Source organism: Sinocyclocheilus anshuiensis, unplaced genomic scaffold, assembly GCF_001515605.1.
Source record: "Sinocyclocheilus anshuiensis isolate Anshui unplaced genomic scaffold, SAMN03320099.WGS_v1.1 scaffold532, whole genome shotgun sequence".
NCBI classification, from domain to species: Eukaryota; Metazoa; Chordata; class Actinopteri; order Cypriniformes; family Cyprinidae; genus Sinocyclocheilus; species Sinocyclocheilus anshuiensis.
The window spans coordinates 1,151,038-1,169,013 of NW_015555819.1; the positions used below are offsets into that span (position 1 = coordinate 1,151,038).

At 39.9% G+C, this 17,976-nt stretch overlaps 1 protein-coding gene across 8 annotated transcripts in view; it reads right to left on the bottom strand.

Moving 5' to 3' along the window:
- Positions 1-5,610: 5,610 nt before the first annotated feature.
- Positions 5,611-17,976, bottom strand: part of LOC107675267 (dual specificity protein phosphatase 8-like) — a 49,811-nt gene continuing 37,445 nt past the window's right edge. For 7 of the 8 annotated variants that reach the window (XM_016469555.1, XM_016469552.1, XM_016469554.1 and 4 more), the window contains 4 exons: positions 9,790-9,956; positions 9,411-9,570; positions 9,036-9,159; positions 5,611-8,769 (listed from right to left, as the gene is read on the bottom strand). In XM_016469555.1, coding sequence (XP_016325041.1) covers positions 7,716-8,769; positions 9,036-9,159; positions 9,411-9,570; positions 9,790-9,956 — 1,505 coding nt within the window. In that variant the 3' untranslated portion in view covers positions 5,611-7,715. Of the gene's footprint in view, positions 8,770-9,035; positions 9,160-9,410; positions 9,571-9,789; positions 9,957-13,656; positions 14,337-17,976 lie in introns of those variants that run through there. The other variant, XM_016469559.1, reaches the window with a different exon arrangement.

The following is a 17,976-nucleotide window of genomic DNA, read 5'->3' on the forward strand; positions in this document are numbered from 1 at the left end:
TTTTTTTATATATATATATATATATATATATATATATATTAGTAGAACTATATATTAGTTCTACGCGCTCAGGACAGTTCAGACATTGCAGTGCATCAGAGGTAAAAAATAATACTGTATGTAAATACTGTTCAGTTTCTCGCACAGACCGATCGTATCGTGTCTTTGCACATCAATGTATCGTCACGAGCCGCAGGGTTTAATTTGGTTTTGTTTGTGTATGTTTTTTTGACTATCAAAGCCGTGATTCCCATCCACTAACATTATAGGAGTGACAGACTGCAACGGTTTGAGTTAAAAATCTCTGTTTGTGTTCTACTGAAGAAACAAAGTCACCTACATCTTGGATGCCCTGGGGGTAAGCAGATAAACATCAAATTTTCATTTTTTGGGTGAACTATCCCTTTAAGACTCTGGATCTGGATATTTACTTTGAAAGCTGAAGCTCGCGATTATGGTAATTGGCGTTACATTTCCAACTCGTGCTTGCGGTGTTCGGCCAATCACAATGCACTGGGTCAGCTGGCCAATCAGAGCAGACTGCGCTTGTCAAAGGAGGGGGCTTTGTTGAAAACGACGTGTTTGAGAGAGGCGGGGCATAGAGGACCTACAATAATGTACAGTATTCGAAAAATAATGTGTTTTTTGAACATTAAAGCATGACAACATATTCTGTTACACCAAATACACAAAATAATGATCTTTAAAAAAGCATCATATGACCCCTTTAAGGTTATTACCAGGTCTTACATGAAAGCACACAAGGTTGATTCCCTTTAGACATTCACCTTGTGCGAAAACTGTACAAATCAATACACATCTCTTTGATTCCAGACACGCCGTCTCCTGTCTTCCCCTGAGCGATGTGCTCGGCTCCTGAGGACTCAGACCTACCTGTGATTCAAGTGCACATCTGGCCCACCTGACAATTATAGATGGTGTCTCCTTTCATTGGCATCATTGAAATCACAGGAGACCAGACGTGATGTATGTGGAAGGAGAAAGAGGTGTTCTGAATAATACTTGACTGCTGTTTGGCCTCCTTGATGACATAAACCAGAAACAACGAGGTCACCAACCACCAGCAGATGGCAGCACCATATCAAGGCTTTTCAGAAAACTGGTGAAAAGTGTGATGTAAGTAAGTACACAGCTTGCATGGCACATTTAAAAAATATATATTTTTAAATAACTGTTCTGTGAAGGGTGGTGTCTAACCTCTAGAAAATCATCTGCTTCATTAGGTCAAACAAAATGTATATATATGAGCTTTGTTGTTTATTTCTTTGGGGTTTATATTACTTAACAACCCTGTGACCAACATTTGGAACATATTTCATACAAGTCTGGTTTGGGTGATTTTGTGGTTTTCTAGCAAGAAACATCAAGTACGAAGCAAACTAAATGCATTTGAATTAAAAATTACATTACAAACCAATGCCAGAATGGGTAACAGGGCTGCAAGTTTTGCCTAAATTAAGCCGTCACTCATTGGGGGCAGCTAATTTGTGGCAAAATATTGGTTTTTAGTTGTTGATAAACATATATTAATCATAAATGAAAGGAAAATATTTGTGAAATCTTTTTTCGTTTCTTTTTCTTATAATATCTTAGGTAACAGAGTTGAATAGTTTGTGTAAAAATTGAGAAAATAGGCTATAGTGAGATAATTTGCTCGTCTTCAAGAGGTGAAAATGATGTTACTTTGATGTCTAAATTCCAAAGAATGTTTAATAATAAAAAAAAATCATGTTTAATTAAAATTTGTAATAAGTTAGATTAAAATTTAGATTTAATAATTTAGAATAATTTTATTTTAATACAATTATTATGGCCAGATTAATTACAATTTTCTATTATTTTAATTGTTACGTACAGTCAAGAAGGTCAAGACCCCCATTTAAAGTCTACATTTTAAAGAATGTTACATTTTTGTAAATTAGAGAAAAATCATTTTACTTTAAATTAAGTTTAATTAAAATGAGTTAATAAATGAAATATTTGGTGCAAAATAATACATACATAAAAAAGTTATTTTTACTAATATTTCTGGCAAGAGTTTATAAGATACAGTATACACACACACACACACACTTTATACTTAATTCTTCTTTCTTTCTATTTTTTTTTAACAGGACACCAAAGAGGACAGTATTTGTACAATGTGCAAGACATACTTCCCATTCAAATTGCATTAGCAATCAGCATTAGCACTTGAAAGCTGCTACACTGCACTCAAGGGAACATCGGCTGCAGGTCAAACAGTTATTAAAATAAGTGCACTCCAGGTTTGTAAAAAGGTCTGTTATAAATTGTAGTGGCAGTTTTCAGGTTATGGCAAACCCTTTTTTTAATTGACTCGACATTGGAAGGCAGCCACACTAACATAGCATAAAAATGCTATAAAGTGCATGAATACATAATTTTGTGGCACCAAAAGTTTATAAAATTTGTCTCTGTGGTTTTTCTTTTATAGTGTAGAAACATTTTCACATGCTTTTGATTTACGGTCATTCGAGGACACAGGCAATGGGGCAAGAAATCCCACGGAAAGTTACCTACCGACTCCAGCAAACGCAGTTGAAGAGAATTGTTGCTGTGATGTAACAGTTTTATAAGTTGCCATATATAAACTCCGGGATGGGAGAGCACGGCTGCATCTGGGAACAATCAGCTTCAGTGGAACTTGTCACTCTCATATCCAGTAGCTTATAATAACACACATTTCTTGCTCTCAGACAAAAACCTCCACTGTGTTAATTAAGCAGAGTTAAATATGGTTTATTAAATTATAACATAATGCATTATTATTCTTTGAAAAGAAACCAGTAACATTTGAAGCAGGTTTTGAAGAGCCTTTTGAAACCTGCTTACGAACCTGTTTATTATTGCTAAGCTTCTTGTTGCACATACACTAAAACAAACCAAGGCGACGTTGGAAATATATATTTTTCCACATCTGATCTGACTGGGTGGGGTAGAGAGTGATGAGCGAAATTAGTAATAATTATACTAATAAGAACAGCAAGAAGAATAGAAAGAATATTTAGTGCAAAGTAATACAAAAAAGAATAATTAAAAAAAATAAACACATGTTATCTAGACTTTATAATAACTAGTAAGAAATATACATTTTAATTAAATATAATTATTATTTCTAATAACATTAGAAATGTAGAAAAATGCAATTTAATAACAAAAAGATAAAAAAATGTAATATGCACATAATTTAGTACACCATTTACTCAAAAGTTACTAATAATATTTGAAAACAACAAGGATGTTTCCAATTTTGAAGCAGAAACATTTGAATAGTTATTAATGTCAGGGTTTATATATTGTAATTTATACAACAAAAAAAAACGACTAAGAAACAGAAATATACAAAATTAAATCAAATGTGAAGTGCCACACAGGGAATTCTGGAAATAAAATGAGTAAATTACAAGATATAAATTACTGTAAATTATAAGTTTTTTTTTTGTTTTACTTCCAAAAACTGTACATTTAACAGTATTTGACTCTAAAATTACATGACATGTCAGGTTAGATCTATTAGTGCCTCCCTGTATATAATAAGGAATTGTATTATTATTACCAATTCATATGTTTTACTGTAGCATTTATACAGTCATCAATCATCTTTTTTTAAAATTGTTAGAAATTGATAGTACATCTACAAACTTGTACACACACACAAAGTGTATTTTTCGAAGTTGTAATTATACGTATTTCATATTTGACTGTATACATGAAGTACTGAACTTTCATAAAATATTTGTTAATAGTTAATCGTTTCTCTTTGAACCCATTTAGCACTGAGAATGAAATCTGGTAGCCACAGCATTCATGTTAAAAGCTTTGATGGTGATGTGAAGAAGGAGGGGAAGACAGGAGAGTCTTTTGTGTCGACTGCATGTCATCATGCGCTCATCGTCAGCTGGGCTTCTGTAATCATTATCCCTCCAGAACACGCGGTCCAAACACTGCCTCACTCGACGTGTATGAATCACCCACACCCCATTTCATATGCCTTCATTTGTTTGCACAAAGTAAAATTGGTTCTGTTAACATATCACACAGACCAAAAGCCACAGATGCCCACACAGTTTCTCATTCTCTGCGCTCACATTCAAAAACAAGACAAGGAATGAAAGAAAACTCCCCAAGCCGAGTGAGAACAGAATGGTATTCTCGAGTGGGACGTGGGGAATTTTTTCTCCTATTCCCAATGGATTTAGTGTTCCTGGTCATGCTCTGTGTGTGTTGTACATGGGCAGCTGGGACTGGCCTCAGCACTGTTAGTCAGGTTTTTATACCACCTTCTCCTCTTTCACAGGGGCAGATGATAAAGACAGGTCTTTATTGAGAGGAACAATGGTGAGGAGTTACAGCACAAAAGACCTCCACAGCATGTGCAGCATATGCAGAACTGCAACAAAGGTCAGGTATGCACAGATCAGTTCAGATCTGCCAAAATTATACAAACGTTTTGCTATAATTTAAAGGAATAATGAAATTAGCTGAACATGTACTCACCCTCAGGCCGTCCAAGATGTAGAACAGATTTGGAGTGATTTAGTATTACGTCACTATTTTGTCCAGAAGCAATGGTTTGAAGTGAAAAAGCCTTGATGGAATTGTTTCTTAGGAATATGCAGCTTTTTGCTTCACAAGATGTTAACTGGAGTGGTGTGGATTATTGTGATGTTTTTATCAGCTGTTTGGACTCTCATTCTGACGGCACCCATTCACTGCTGAGCATCCATTGCTGAGCAAGTGATGTAATGATACATTTCTCCAAATCTGTTTCGATTAAGAAACAAACTCTTCCGCATCTTGTATGGCCTGTTGGTGAGTAAAATTTAAGCAAATTTTCATTTTTGGGTGAACTATTCCTTTAACAACAGTTATATGGTTTGTTCGCATTTACTATGTTTTCCCCTGCATCCCCAACCTTATTGGACCATATTTGCGAGCCATTTTATATATATATATATATATGTACTTTACCTCATTTCCAATCGATCGAAGATTGTTCCTGCCACGGGATAAAATAAATAAATAAAACAGGTAATTACAACTTTTTGTCTTTTTTTTTCTCGCATCCTGAGTTTTTGCAATTATTTTTTTTTGTCAGAATTTAGAAAAAAAGGCAAAATCGTGAGATATAAACTCAGAATTACAAGAAAATAATTTAGATAAAAAGTCACAATTAACCCGTGGCAGAAACAACATTAATAGAATGTTAGAGAATTGTTTACAATATGCAAAAATAAATGAAATGTCGTTAATTCATAAACACTTTTTTTTTGAAGAATCTCTGATCTTGCACAACTATGCTACTACAAAAAAATCGAAGGAAAATAAATCACAAAACTTTCATATTTTGTAATGTTTGTATTTTGTTTCAGCGTCACAAAATGGGTACATGGGGAGGAACAAGCCTTTCAAAAGAACCTGAGGTATTTTGCGTCAAGCAGCCTAAGGTATCAAGATTGTCTCTTTAAAAAAACTCCCTATATCAATTAGTTTTGTCAATACGATGCTATTCACACAAAATATAATAATAATAAGTTGCCAACTATTTCACAATTTCAGCAAAAAAAGGACAGCCTGCATCTTTTTATTACATGTTTTAAATAATGATAACAATTTAAAATTATAGTACAGGGAAGGAAAAGGAAATACAGGTAATGTCTCACACAAGGAAAAAACTTACAGCAGCACAAATACAAGATTTGCCATAGAGAAAAGCTAACTGAAAAATACAGACATAAATAAATTGCTGAACTATTTCCCATGGAGAGGGCAATCCCATTCACATTTGCACACACACACCCTTTCTGTGTTATATTTAACCTTTGGAGCGTTCTAGAGATTCTGAGAGGATGAAGGGAAAAGGGGAGTGAAGGAGAGAAAGAGTAGAAGAGAAATCGGTGCTAAAGAGAGAAAGCTCAGAGCTCAGAGCTCAGACATGTAATTGACTCATTAAAAGCTCCCCTGAGAAGAAAGCAAGCAGAATGTATTGTCACCATAGTGCAGATTCTGTTCTTATCAGTTACTGGTCTTTCATATAAAGTTTATGATCCAATAAAAACTAGTTGATCAGCAGACATAACTGTCAGACCATCAGCCAGGTTCAGTTGTGTATCCTTTTTTGCTGATGAAAAGGTTAGGGGTTTATCTCCTCTCCAAGACGCCAGTTTAGAAGAGCATCTGCAAAGGGTCCTTCTGGCATTCACAACAACAATCCACACATCCTCCCACAATCAGACCAAAACAAACAATAAATAATGTCATAAATATGCAGAACAAATGGGGGACACAGACAAACCCCTTTAGAGTCCCTGTCATTTTTTCCCTTCATTTCGTCTTGTGTGCTTGTTAATACAAAAATCAAATTCTTGAAAATCAAAATGAGTCGCTACTCATTTTCCCAATGCTGGGGTATCATACATATTTTTCTAGATTACTCTAGAATATTCATGCTGGATTAAAGTCTTTAATAATTCAAGCCAGTAGGCTGGAGAGACAAACGAAAGCCATACCAAATGCTTTAGTTTGTGAGAAACTGCAGGACATCAATGGTTACACATGATTTTTTGTAAAGCGCTGTGGTACCCTTTTAATGAGAACGTTCTAAAACTTCCCTCTTAAAGCAACAGAAAGTGCATTTAAACATCAGATAATTCCTGGTAATAACTGCACTCCCTAATAAAGAAAAAGGAGGACAAAAGAAAAAAAAAAAACGAAGTAAAAACACATATTGCTTGTAGTTGCGTATCAGTTTTGCGAGTGTATTTTTGTAAATATCACAGAAAAGGAGAGATCAACACTGAAAAAGAGGAAAAATAAAAACTCCACAATCTTTTATATTATTTCTCATTACCAGAATGAACCAGTAGAATAAATTAAAACTGTAACTAAGAAAATGACTAAAAAAAACTTTAAACGTCCATTGAAATCACTGTGTATAGTTCATATAATATTTGTTTGTAAGGAAAACAGCAGCCTTGACGCATGCTTAGTGAGAGGAACGTGGGTTGCACAACAGTTCGCGCATCACCATTTGGGCACAGGAGGGGAAGGACTAGACCCTGAAATCTGGGTAACAAAAGAATGACAGAGAACATTATGGAAAAACACCCACAATGCATTTCCTTCATGACATGCCTGGTTCCTCCTCCAGGATTCCATGAATGCTGGGATACAGGAGCAGGGTGTACAAGAGCACCGCACAAAGAGGCCTTCATTCAGCCAGTAAAAGCATGTACCACCAAGGCTTAGTCTGTGCTGACTCCTTGTGCTGTGGTGGTGTAACGTCCATAATAAAAGAAACAAGTGTGAGCATAACAGCCATGCTTGATTCTCAATACACCAAAAGGCTGGTAAAGCTTTTATGAGGAAAAGGGTGGTCTGTTTCTAGAATGAGGAAATGAGGGATTCTGCCACTGCAGTCTCAGCTCGTTGTCATCTGGGGATGGCTATGGCTTACAAACAGTAGAAAGACAAAGAAAAAAAGTAAATCTGCGTCCGGTTCCACCGGCTTAAAAAGACAAAAAACAAAAAAAGTTCAATTTCTGAGAACTAGTCATTTATTGACAATTCTATGAACTAATATGAAGGTTCCACAGCCTTGCCAGGCCCACTCTTAGTCATCCTTGCTCATAAGTGGCGTCTGTCCGTCTGTGCGTTAAAGTCCCCAGGGGCTGTCAGGATACTTCAATGATTTCCATGCTTCCAGAGAAGCTGGACTGTTTGCTGATCTTTCCCAGTTCCTCCCTTGAACGTGTCTCCGATATGCCTTCTTCAAACTCCATCTGACAGCTGCGCCGCTTGAACTGCTTATCGGCAGCACTGGAAGTGGGAGCGTCCTCGTGCCAGCTGCCCCTCGAGTCCCGTGGCTCCCCCACCTTCTCCCGCAGACGCACAGCCTCGCATGGGCCGGGAAGGCTGCTGCATCCCAGTGCAGGAAAGTGTACCGCCCCTCCTCCACCTCCATTACCATTCATTGACTCCGAGCTGTAGAACCAAGGGGCTTCGCCTGTTGGCGTTACAGGGGTCGTGGCCTGTACGGTGTCTCTATGCTTGGTCCACATGGGCCCGGTGCCCACAGTGGGAAGGCTGAGCAGCAGGGATGGCTTTAGATTGTTGTCAAGACTGGGACTTTTGTGTGTGGGGAGTGAGTGTCCGAAGTGCGAGTGCACAGGAGAACTTCCAGCGCTGCTACCATTGTGCTTGCTTTTCCTCCGCGAATGAGGTTGGGAGCTGCTCTCAGGAAAGAGGCCTGGAGATTCAGCTAAACTGGGGCTGACAGGCGAGTACTGGCATACGCCATTGGCTTCTCTGGCCTCTGGGCTATCCAGCTTGCAGAGTTTGGGAACATCTTCGGTATGCGCAGGAGTGAGGCGAGGACAGTGGTTGGGCTCGTAGACCGATTTGATGTCAAGTGAGAAAGAGCGTTTGAGCCGGTTGGTGTCTAGGATACGCTCTGCTGACAGATTCAAGCCATTAAAGCCCTGCTGGAGGGAGGTTGGAGAAGGTAGCTTGGTGTCCAATTCTGTGCCGTCCTTCTCGGCCTCCAGACGACCCTTTTCAGGATCACTTGAAGATTCTCCTCTAGGTTCTGACAATTCCTTCAACTGCTCCAACTTCTCCTGACCCGAGGACAGAGCCTTTAGCAATTTCAGACCTTTCTCGAACTCCAGCAGCTGCCCCAGGAAGTTGAAGTTGGGTGATATTGAAGGTCTGCGGTCCTTCACAAACCTGTAAACACAAGATGAGTAAGAACGATAACCTAAGGACAAATATATGGAAAGGAAGACATCTTCAACACAAAGACACATCATGTGAGCTTGTAAAGGCCTTGAACAAAAATACGTGTTTAGGAAGGCCACGATGGGTATTGTTTACAAGTGTTTCTATGTGATCCAGTTTACATGTTGCAGGAAATGGATATACAATTACAGCTAGCAGAAAATGTCTTTCTGAGACTGTGTAATTTAAGCTGCAGGGTGTCTGAGTGAGTTTACCTGTACGCGTCATCTGATGACAAGCCCATTGTCTTCATGATATAAGCGATGGCGATGGTAGCGGACCTGGAGATGCCAGCTAAACAATGGACAATGACTCGACAGTTGGAAACCTTGGCTTTGTCTGAAAGGGAGAAGGGAAAAATGTGAGCAAACACAAAACATGCAAGACAACCAAATACCTCTTCAGTGACTAGCAAGAAAAAAAACCATATAATTTCTGCAAATATGCTTTGAGGATCAAATTTGTTCTTCCTGATACCATCACAGGGGGTGCTACTCACTTTTCATGCTAACATGTGGTTCACTTGAAGAAAATCAATCAGACAAGGGAAACTAAATAAACTTTTCTTATTGTCACAAGTTGGTTCTTACCAATAAACTCATTGGTTTTGTCTAGCCATGGCAGGAGTTTTTCACAGTAGTTGTCATTGACGGGAATGCGCATGAAATGGCTTTCGGAGATGAACTCTGGCTTTGGGCAGGTGTTGCTTGCATTTAACACATATGTGATGCCGTTTTGAGCCATCAGATCCTAAGAGTGCAAAGAACCAAGGTATGAATGTGACTACGTGACTACTCCAGTTTTGGAAGTTTGAACAAATGAAAAGTTTCTAACATTCCAAGACCTCAGTTACAGTCAGAGTGCAAAGAACCAAGGTATGAATGTGACTACGTGACTACTCCAGTTTTGGAAGTTTTAACAAATGAAAAGTTTCTAACATTCCAAGACCTCAGTTACAGTCAGCTGTACCTTGTTGAGCACATCTTTTTGGGAGCCCAGGTAGAGATGGGGCAGGATTCGTGTGGGACCAACGTTTGCCACAGGCAGACATGGCTGAGACAAACTCATAGGCAGAGTGGCCACTGGCTTGCCTTCACACAGGCCTGGGAAACAGGATGAGAATGCTGCAAAACCACCTAAAGAAACACAGAGAAAAAGAGAGAACGTGTTAGGAAACAAAATGACCCCCTACCTATGTGATGGAAGAAAGACAAAACCAACAAGAATGCTGGATTTGGCGACTGTCAACATTGTCATTGTTGTAACATAAGTCGTTATGTAAGGGATGCGACTCAAAATCTCTCAAGCAGGACAAAGAACTTAAAGAGCAACCTATAATAATAAGAGGCATATTTCAAGTCAAAACCTTTCATACTAACAAAAGACATGCTGATGTCACACATCATTTGTCAAAACCTAAACGAGAGAGGATTCAGATGTTATGAACAAGATTATGGCAATCTAGGTCAGTGCATGTACAAACACAGCAGTCAAGTAAGCAAAGTCCAGTTGGCCTAAAGAAGGATTCTGTTTCTTTAAGAGGCGGGTGGCTCCAGTTTTGGCATTTGTCTGCTGGAGCTCCTTTTCCTGGATGACCTAATATCCTCAACTGAACAATTGCGTCAGGCTTAGAGAATGAGGGTGGTCACAGGTGCAGACCAAGCCCTTGATCCATAGCTCTGGGGCGTTGAGTGTCTGGACAGCGATGTACACACGTACAAATGCAAGGTGCAAAACTGGAAATGCACTCACGTGCATCTATAAGCAGCTGAACTAGAATGCATTTGTGTAACAGGGAAAGATGGAAAAGTGGAATGGAATTACAGAGGAAGAAAGTAAAGTCTTCATTGAGCTGTGCAATGCTGCCAGAAAGCGTGAGCCCCGGCAGATGGGTTTAGACCTTAATCGCAGATGAGCTCCATGCGAATCTGGGACATGGTAACCCTGGGAGCGTGCACACACAGCAGTCAACTAGGGAGTCACAAAATAATTTCATCCCGGCCAAGAAACAGTGCAATAGTCCAAACAAAAGTGACTGTGTTAAACAGCTCTGGGTGGGAAGGAGTTAAAATGAACAAGTCAATAAAATGAGTCATGGCAAATAAAGAGTGAGGTGATAAGAAGGTTTACAACAAAGAGGAGCCACACTCAACGAGTCTATGCATGGGTGACAAATCATACATCAATTAACCGTGAACTTTAAAAGCCACCTGCTTTGCCCTAACTGACAACAAGGAACACCTGCCCCTCTTATCCATGTGCAAATCCCCATCTAAACAACTATTGTTTGCTTGGGGGTGCCTGGTTCTTTAAGAGGTTGAGCGACAACCTGTCTGTTTCCTGCTATTAATGGCAATGGCTGGTACAATGACATCATCTCTCAGCACAGAAGACGGAGGTGATTTGCATGTCACTCAAGCAGAACCAACGGGCCCCTGGTGCCTCCTTCATACACCCTCGAAACCAATGGTAGAAGAATGACTGCCGACCAAATGTTCTACGACCCCCATTCTGGTTCAAATACACCCTTCCCCCCAAACCACACACACACACAAATATGTTCAAACACACTGATACAACATCAAATCCTGGATGTCTGTTCACCATCCCCCAACTGTAACTCCCCTCACCGGCCCAGTGACATAACTGCCTAAAAAAGGGTTGGTCATTATGTCAACACTGTCAGCAATACCCAAGTAAGACTACAAATTTTGCCTGGTTAAGGCTTGTTAGAACCGGCTTCCTTTCCCACATCTCTCAAATGCATTACTTTTGCCAAAACATGGAAGTAGTGCCGAATTCCCATCCCTCTTCCTTGAACTCAAAGGTCAAGGATTTCAAAGGGCATCTGGGATCTGTGAAAGCAAGACCACAGCTCAAAAGGCAAGTGGACAAGATCTCCTTTGGAAGTGATCTTTCATCCCCTCAAGGATCTGGAATAGTGTCCTGCTTCAAAGATCTACAGGGGTGCTTTATATAGCTTCCTTGAAAAAAAAATGTGTTACTGGACCACAGCAACACAAACAGGAACACGTACAGCACCACATTGTTGAAAAGCCAAGAGAGGAAATACTTGAGTGAGGTCATCAGCTATCATTTCTAACTGGGCGGTGGTGGTGACAGTTACGATTACAAGGAAACCACAAGCTTCCGTATCTGTCTTAACATCTTGCTAATGTTGAATCAACGAACGCCTACTTTTACTTCTTCCACAGAAATATGAACAATTATTTGCACCTTAAGCAGTCAAGTTAAAGAAGTGTTTCAAATACACATTTAAAAGAAACTGATGTTCTCACTAGATGTTGCGAGCATGTAGGACTCTCTGAATCGAATAAATATACACATGCACAATGCACAGACACACACGACTGACTTAGGCAACATTAGTCACTTTTATAGACTCCAGTTACGTAAGAGGGCAGTGGTGACGTTTCTCAAAAACCACTAGGCATATGAGTGTGTGTGTGTTTTCAGCAAGAGAAGTGTGCCAGGGTCAATCTCACGCTGGACGAAAAGGCAATGTGCCACTCGCATACTTCCTCTATGTTTTTTTCTCTCTCTCTCCAAAGCTTACATAACCTCCATTCACCATCCAACTTTCTCTGACGTGCCTCAGACCTCAGTTCTTCTTAAAAGTGCAATGACCTCTCTTGTACAGAGGAACCATAACATCATGGAAGAATTTATCTGGAATTGCAGGGTGAATAGCTTATACAGAGCCTACAATGCTCAGGTCACCACAGACATGTGTGATACCTAAATTCGACTGCAGCTGCAATACCATGTTCCCCTACTGTGCAACAAAGCAGCAGACAAGGTAATAAGGTTACATTTTTCGGATATGGCCATGAACTATCGAGCCGCATTTGTGTTTAATAACACAGAGTGCACAGTTCATTAACTCCACCCTTTGATATCAGTTCATTGTCCTGCAGCACCTGACGTCCATCTTTAGGAGCCTCTCAGTTTTTCATCTTTTCAGCTGAGCTCTATAGCCACTCTCACACAGGCTTCCATTCAAGGCTCTACATCCAGCAGCATTGATGGGCCCCTGAATGAAACTAATGCACATCAACACACACGCACACACATACGAGTCTCCAGATGCAGAAGACATGACGCCATTGAGGAGCAGCCCCCATCTGTCCCCAACTCTGCGTGCACACACACACTTATTAGCATATCAATAAAGGCCCAATGACATCATTGCACACATGCATGCTACACAATGAGGAACACAAAAAACAGCAGGGGGTTGGTGGCTACCTCATCACTCCCGGCGCTTTGTGTCATGCTTGACAGATTTGAAGTGTTAAACCCCAGGACCTTGTATCATCGAATCATTAACTGTTGGCGCAATTATAATTATTGTATTTCTGCCCTAAAGCCATTACGAAAACATAGATGTCACTCCAATAAAAGTAAATTGCTTGGCAAAGTCCAACTGTTTAACTTGTATTTGGTGACATCAGTAGAATGCACACGTAACTCAAATATAAACCTGCATGTGTGCATAACGTTGTGAACCATGAACACACACAAAGCAACTGCATTAATAAATATACTCAAATCAAATAAATCCTATGCACGTCCATTTAATTTTCTACTATTCTAGGAGATAATCATAGGAGCAATGCTAGGTTAATGCATAACTCTTTAACATAAATTTAGGTTAAAGAAAGACACTGCAAAAAGAATTCTAACATCAGCCAAATATTTGGGACTACAGAAAAGAAAGAGGAAGATGATGAAACATATCGCATAACCAACACGTGTTTGACAGGTACAGATGGGAAAGCACCATCGGTCCAGGTGACAACAGATGCTACACACCTCTTAGCTTGCGTTCTTTCCTCATCTTGCGGACTCTGATTTTGAGCCTCATGTCTGTTCGCTGGATCCCCGGCCAGAAGCAGTTCTCCGGGGGGGATATGACCACGTCTAGGGGCATCTGCACCAACCAGTCCAAACCGCCAAGAACTATACGTCCGAAAGGTACTGGGTACCAAAAAAAGGTAAGATCCTAAAAAAACACTTAGGAGGGAAACTCCACAGGAAAGCAGCAACAACTGCGTCCTCCTCACAAAAAACGAGGGCAGAAGGAATGTGTGGTCTTTCCTCAGGAGCGCCACGGATCCTTCCTCGATCTCATTCTGTGTGGCAACAACTGAAAGTGGAAAGCTCGCTATTGTTGTACAGCCTCCGTTCAAGTCTTTCCCCGCCTCTCTCTCTCTCTCTCTGTGTGTGTGACCTTAGAGTGAATGAGCTCATTTGCCGTGAGCATAGTCTGCCCTGTCTCTCTCCTCTCTCGCTTACTTTCACTCTGTCTCCCCCCGTCTTTCCTCTCTCTCTCGCTCTTACTGTGTGTGAGCTGAATCTGGCTTATGAGTAAGGCATGCAACCACATTCCTTACTCACAGAGCAAATATGCAGCCACCTTAGGGGCCCACTCAATGCTTTTCTGAAAATGAAAAAATATAACACCCACCACTGTTTTAGACTGCAAGTACACACATAATATATGAACACAGATTTTAAAATCAATAAAACAACTAAAATATATGCATCTTATGTGCAATTATAATTATTTCTACTGATAATGCATTTTCCATCTGAATTTTGCATTATCAACCACTTTCCTGATATTTTTGAGGGGACGGTCCAAGGCCGGGTGTGTGCATGGGCCTTTTTCTGATCTTTCAATCTAAAATTGCGAAAAAAGCTTGCAGCTTTCGTTTCTGCTCTGATAGCCGCAAAACTATGCAGAAAGTTGTAGGTTTGTGTTAGAATCAGGAATGGTAAGAGAACATTGTGCTTTTAAAAAAAAAATTTCACATTCAAACCAAACTTACGTTTTCAGCCAGCAAAGTTTAAATCCCATCTGGCTAGCGTGGTTCAACAACACATCCTGGTATGTTTAAGAATTAGGTCAGTAGGCAGAAAAGAGGCGGTCGTGCCTGTTTGTGCCTGTTTGAAAGCATTAGACCAAAAGCATTTATACTATGAACGCAATCTGGTCGAATGTGTTTTTGACAGATATGCATCTTAATACCACGTGTAAATGACCTAAAATGCCCTGTTAGTACAAGCCATAAAACGTCACACTAGCAAAACTAAGGTCATGGGTTCTATTCCCACTAAATGGAAATACTAAATGCATGACAAACACATCTGAGAAATCAAGTTTTTTTCAATAAACTAAAAGTCTAACACATCTATCCATGTGCTGTAAGAGCACACCAGTCAAAACATGCTAAAATTGCTGGTAGCAGAGAGAGCACTGCAGGACGTAGTTACAATGGCTGTTCTAAAGTGCATTACTGCATGTTGCAAACACATTTTGGTTTACTCAGATGCAATATAAGCACATAAAGCATTCCAGGCTGGTTGATACTGGTTAGTTTTGGTTGCATCATTCACTACTTTGTGAATGTTTACTGCATGCATCAAGAGTAAACATCTCAATGGCTGAGTATGATGCAATAGAGAGAAGCTGTATCAGAATACAACACATTACACCGCAGGATCATCTATCAGGTGAAGCAGAGGGACCACATCATTCATGCAGTTTGGCTACAACTCCACAAGCCTATATGTGCAGGTTATGGAGTGTTGCCACAATATATTGAATGTATTTACACAGCACTTTTGGGGTCTAACAGAGGATGGCGTGTGCATGGAAGAGGAATTTTTGTGCGAATGCGTGTGTGGAGTAGCAAAACTAAGGTCATGGGTTCTATTCCCACTAAATGGAAAAATGACAAACACATCTGAGAAATCAAGTTTTTTCAATAAACTAAAAGTCTAACACATCTATCCATGTGCTGTAAGAGCACACCAGTCAAAACATGCTAAAATTGCTGGTAGCAGAGAGAGCACTGCAGGACGTAGTTACAATGGCTGTTCTAAAGTGCATTACTGCATGTTGCAAACACATTTTGGTTTACTCAGATGCAATATAAGCACATAAAGCATTCCAGGCTGGTTGATACTGGTTAGTTTTGGTTGTATCATTCACTACTTTGTGAATGTTTACTGCATGCATCAAGAGTAAACATCTCAATGGCTGAGTATGATGCAATAGAGAGAAGCTGTATCAGAATACAACACATTACACCGCAGGATCATCTATCAGGTGAAGCAGAGGGACCACATCATTCATGCAGTTTGGCTACAACTCCACAAGCCTATATGTGCAGGTTATGGAGTGTTGCCACAATATATTGAATGTATTTACACAGCACTTTTGGGGTCTAACAGAGGATGGCGTGTGCATGGAAGAGGAATTTTTGTGCGAATGCGTGTGTGGAGTAGGAGGGGGTTAGCGCTGATAGCGCTTGTTGTCAGAGCACCAGTGACATGCGATACGCGGATACATCAGTCCATGATGTAATGCTTACGGGGCCCCAGCTGTCATGCCTGAGGTGTGAGGTAGCCTCCAGTTGAGCGCAACGCCAGCTCCAATCACTCAACACTCACATGAGTGCATCAGTCTAAGTGTGTCCAAATCCCCCTGTCTGTGATAAAACAGCGTGAAAGTTCGCTGGAGTTTGACATACATATCACATAAATGGATCCCAATGGGGCATCTCTCATTTACACTCACGATATGGGGCGAAGGAGCTAGAATTCTCACTGCATGATTAAGCTTCTAGATGTCTTATGTATACAAGCCATAAGTGAAGTCATGATGAAGTCATGGAAAGAAAGAAACACAACACGTGTGTGTAGACATTACATGCTATGCATGTGTAGCTATATTGTTTTACCGCCAACAAAACAGCAGATACATGCCATACTGCAATAAATGTGTCTTTACCCCTGGGCTGAACGATTAATCGTAATAAAACAAAAACTGCAATATGACAGTGTGATAATCAAATCGCTTGCAGTTTTATTAAATAAGTATACACTCTAAAAAAATGCTGGGTTGTTTCAACCCAACTTTGGGTCAAATATGGACTAACCCAACCGTTGGGTTAAATTTTTACCTTAAATTTTTAACCCAAAAGTTGGGTTAGACCATATTTGACCCAAAGTTGGGTTGAAACAACCCAGCATTTTTTTAGAGTGTATGCGCTGTGTGTTTCAGAGTGAAGCACCATCTCTGCATCTGCTCTGAGTTTGGGAACGCAACATGCGCCAACCATCTTCCTACTGTTGTAATGAGAAGCGCTTATCAACAAATGAGAATCTTTAAGAGCTCCCTGCAATTTTCCAATATAAGCTGGTTTAACATTTGTGTGATATTAAAATATTAAGTAAATATTATAAACAGTAGTAAATAGCATTGTACTAAGCACAGCAAACCTGGATTTTTTTAGTGCTGTCAACGTTAACGCGTTAACGCATGCGATCCATTTTACAATCCTTAACGCGTTAAAATAATTTAACGCAATTAACGCAAAATTACTGAAGCACAATTTCTATTCTAACCCTTTAACCCAATTTTGCTTCTCTGCTTGCGATCAGATCATTTTAAGCTGCTAAACTCCGGGAAAGTTTTCAGTCCAATGATCCAGTAAGCGAATGCATTCAAACAATCCGTCCAAAACAGCGCTAATATAAAGGAAACCAGGCTGATTACATCAGAGATTGCAGAGAGAACAGAGAGTCGCGTTGCGTTTTAAGTGAATTATTCATTCCAGTATGTTTCGCTTTAAAACACGAGCTCTGTCATATTCTGTGATTGTCTCTGAAGAACACGAGCCCTCACACGTCACACTCGCTGTGTGTGAAGTACAGACTGAATGAATTGTCAACACATCCCACCGCTGTATGGCCAGATGAGACGCAAACTACAGTTTCTCGACTGGATAACCAGTCTCGCTAAAGTTTTGATGGATGAAGACTGCAATCAAGGTAAAGACGATTGCGGTAGCGTACAAGAGTCGTTCAGTACAATAAGCACGCGTGAGTCCGTTGTTATAATGCGTGTATGAGTGCTCTTGATCGCACTGATCACACACATTGTATTTATGCACAGGCACAGACATTTCCGTACATTCACGTTGTTTCCACACACATTCACGATAATGTTTTGATTTGTCATGTTTATGTTGCTGTGTTTAGTTATACGGAATGGATCCGTGTACTGTAGTAGATATATGTTTAGTTATACTGAATGGATCCGTGTACTGTAGTAGATATATG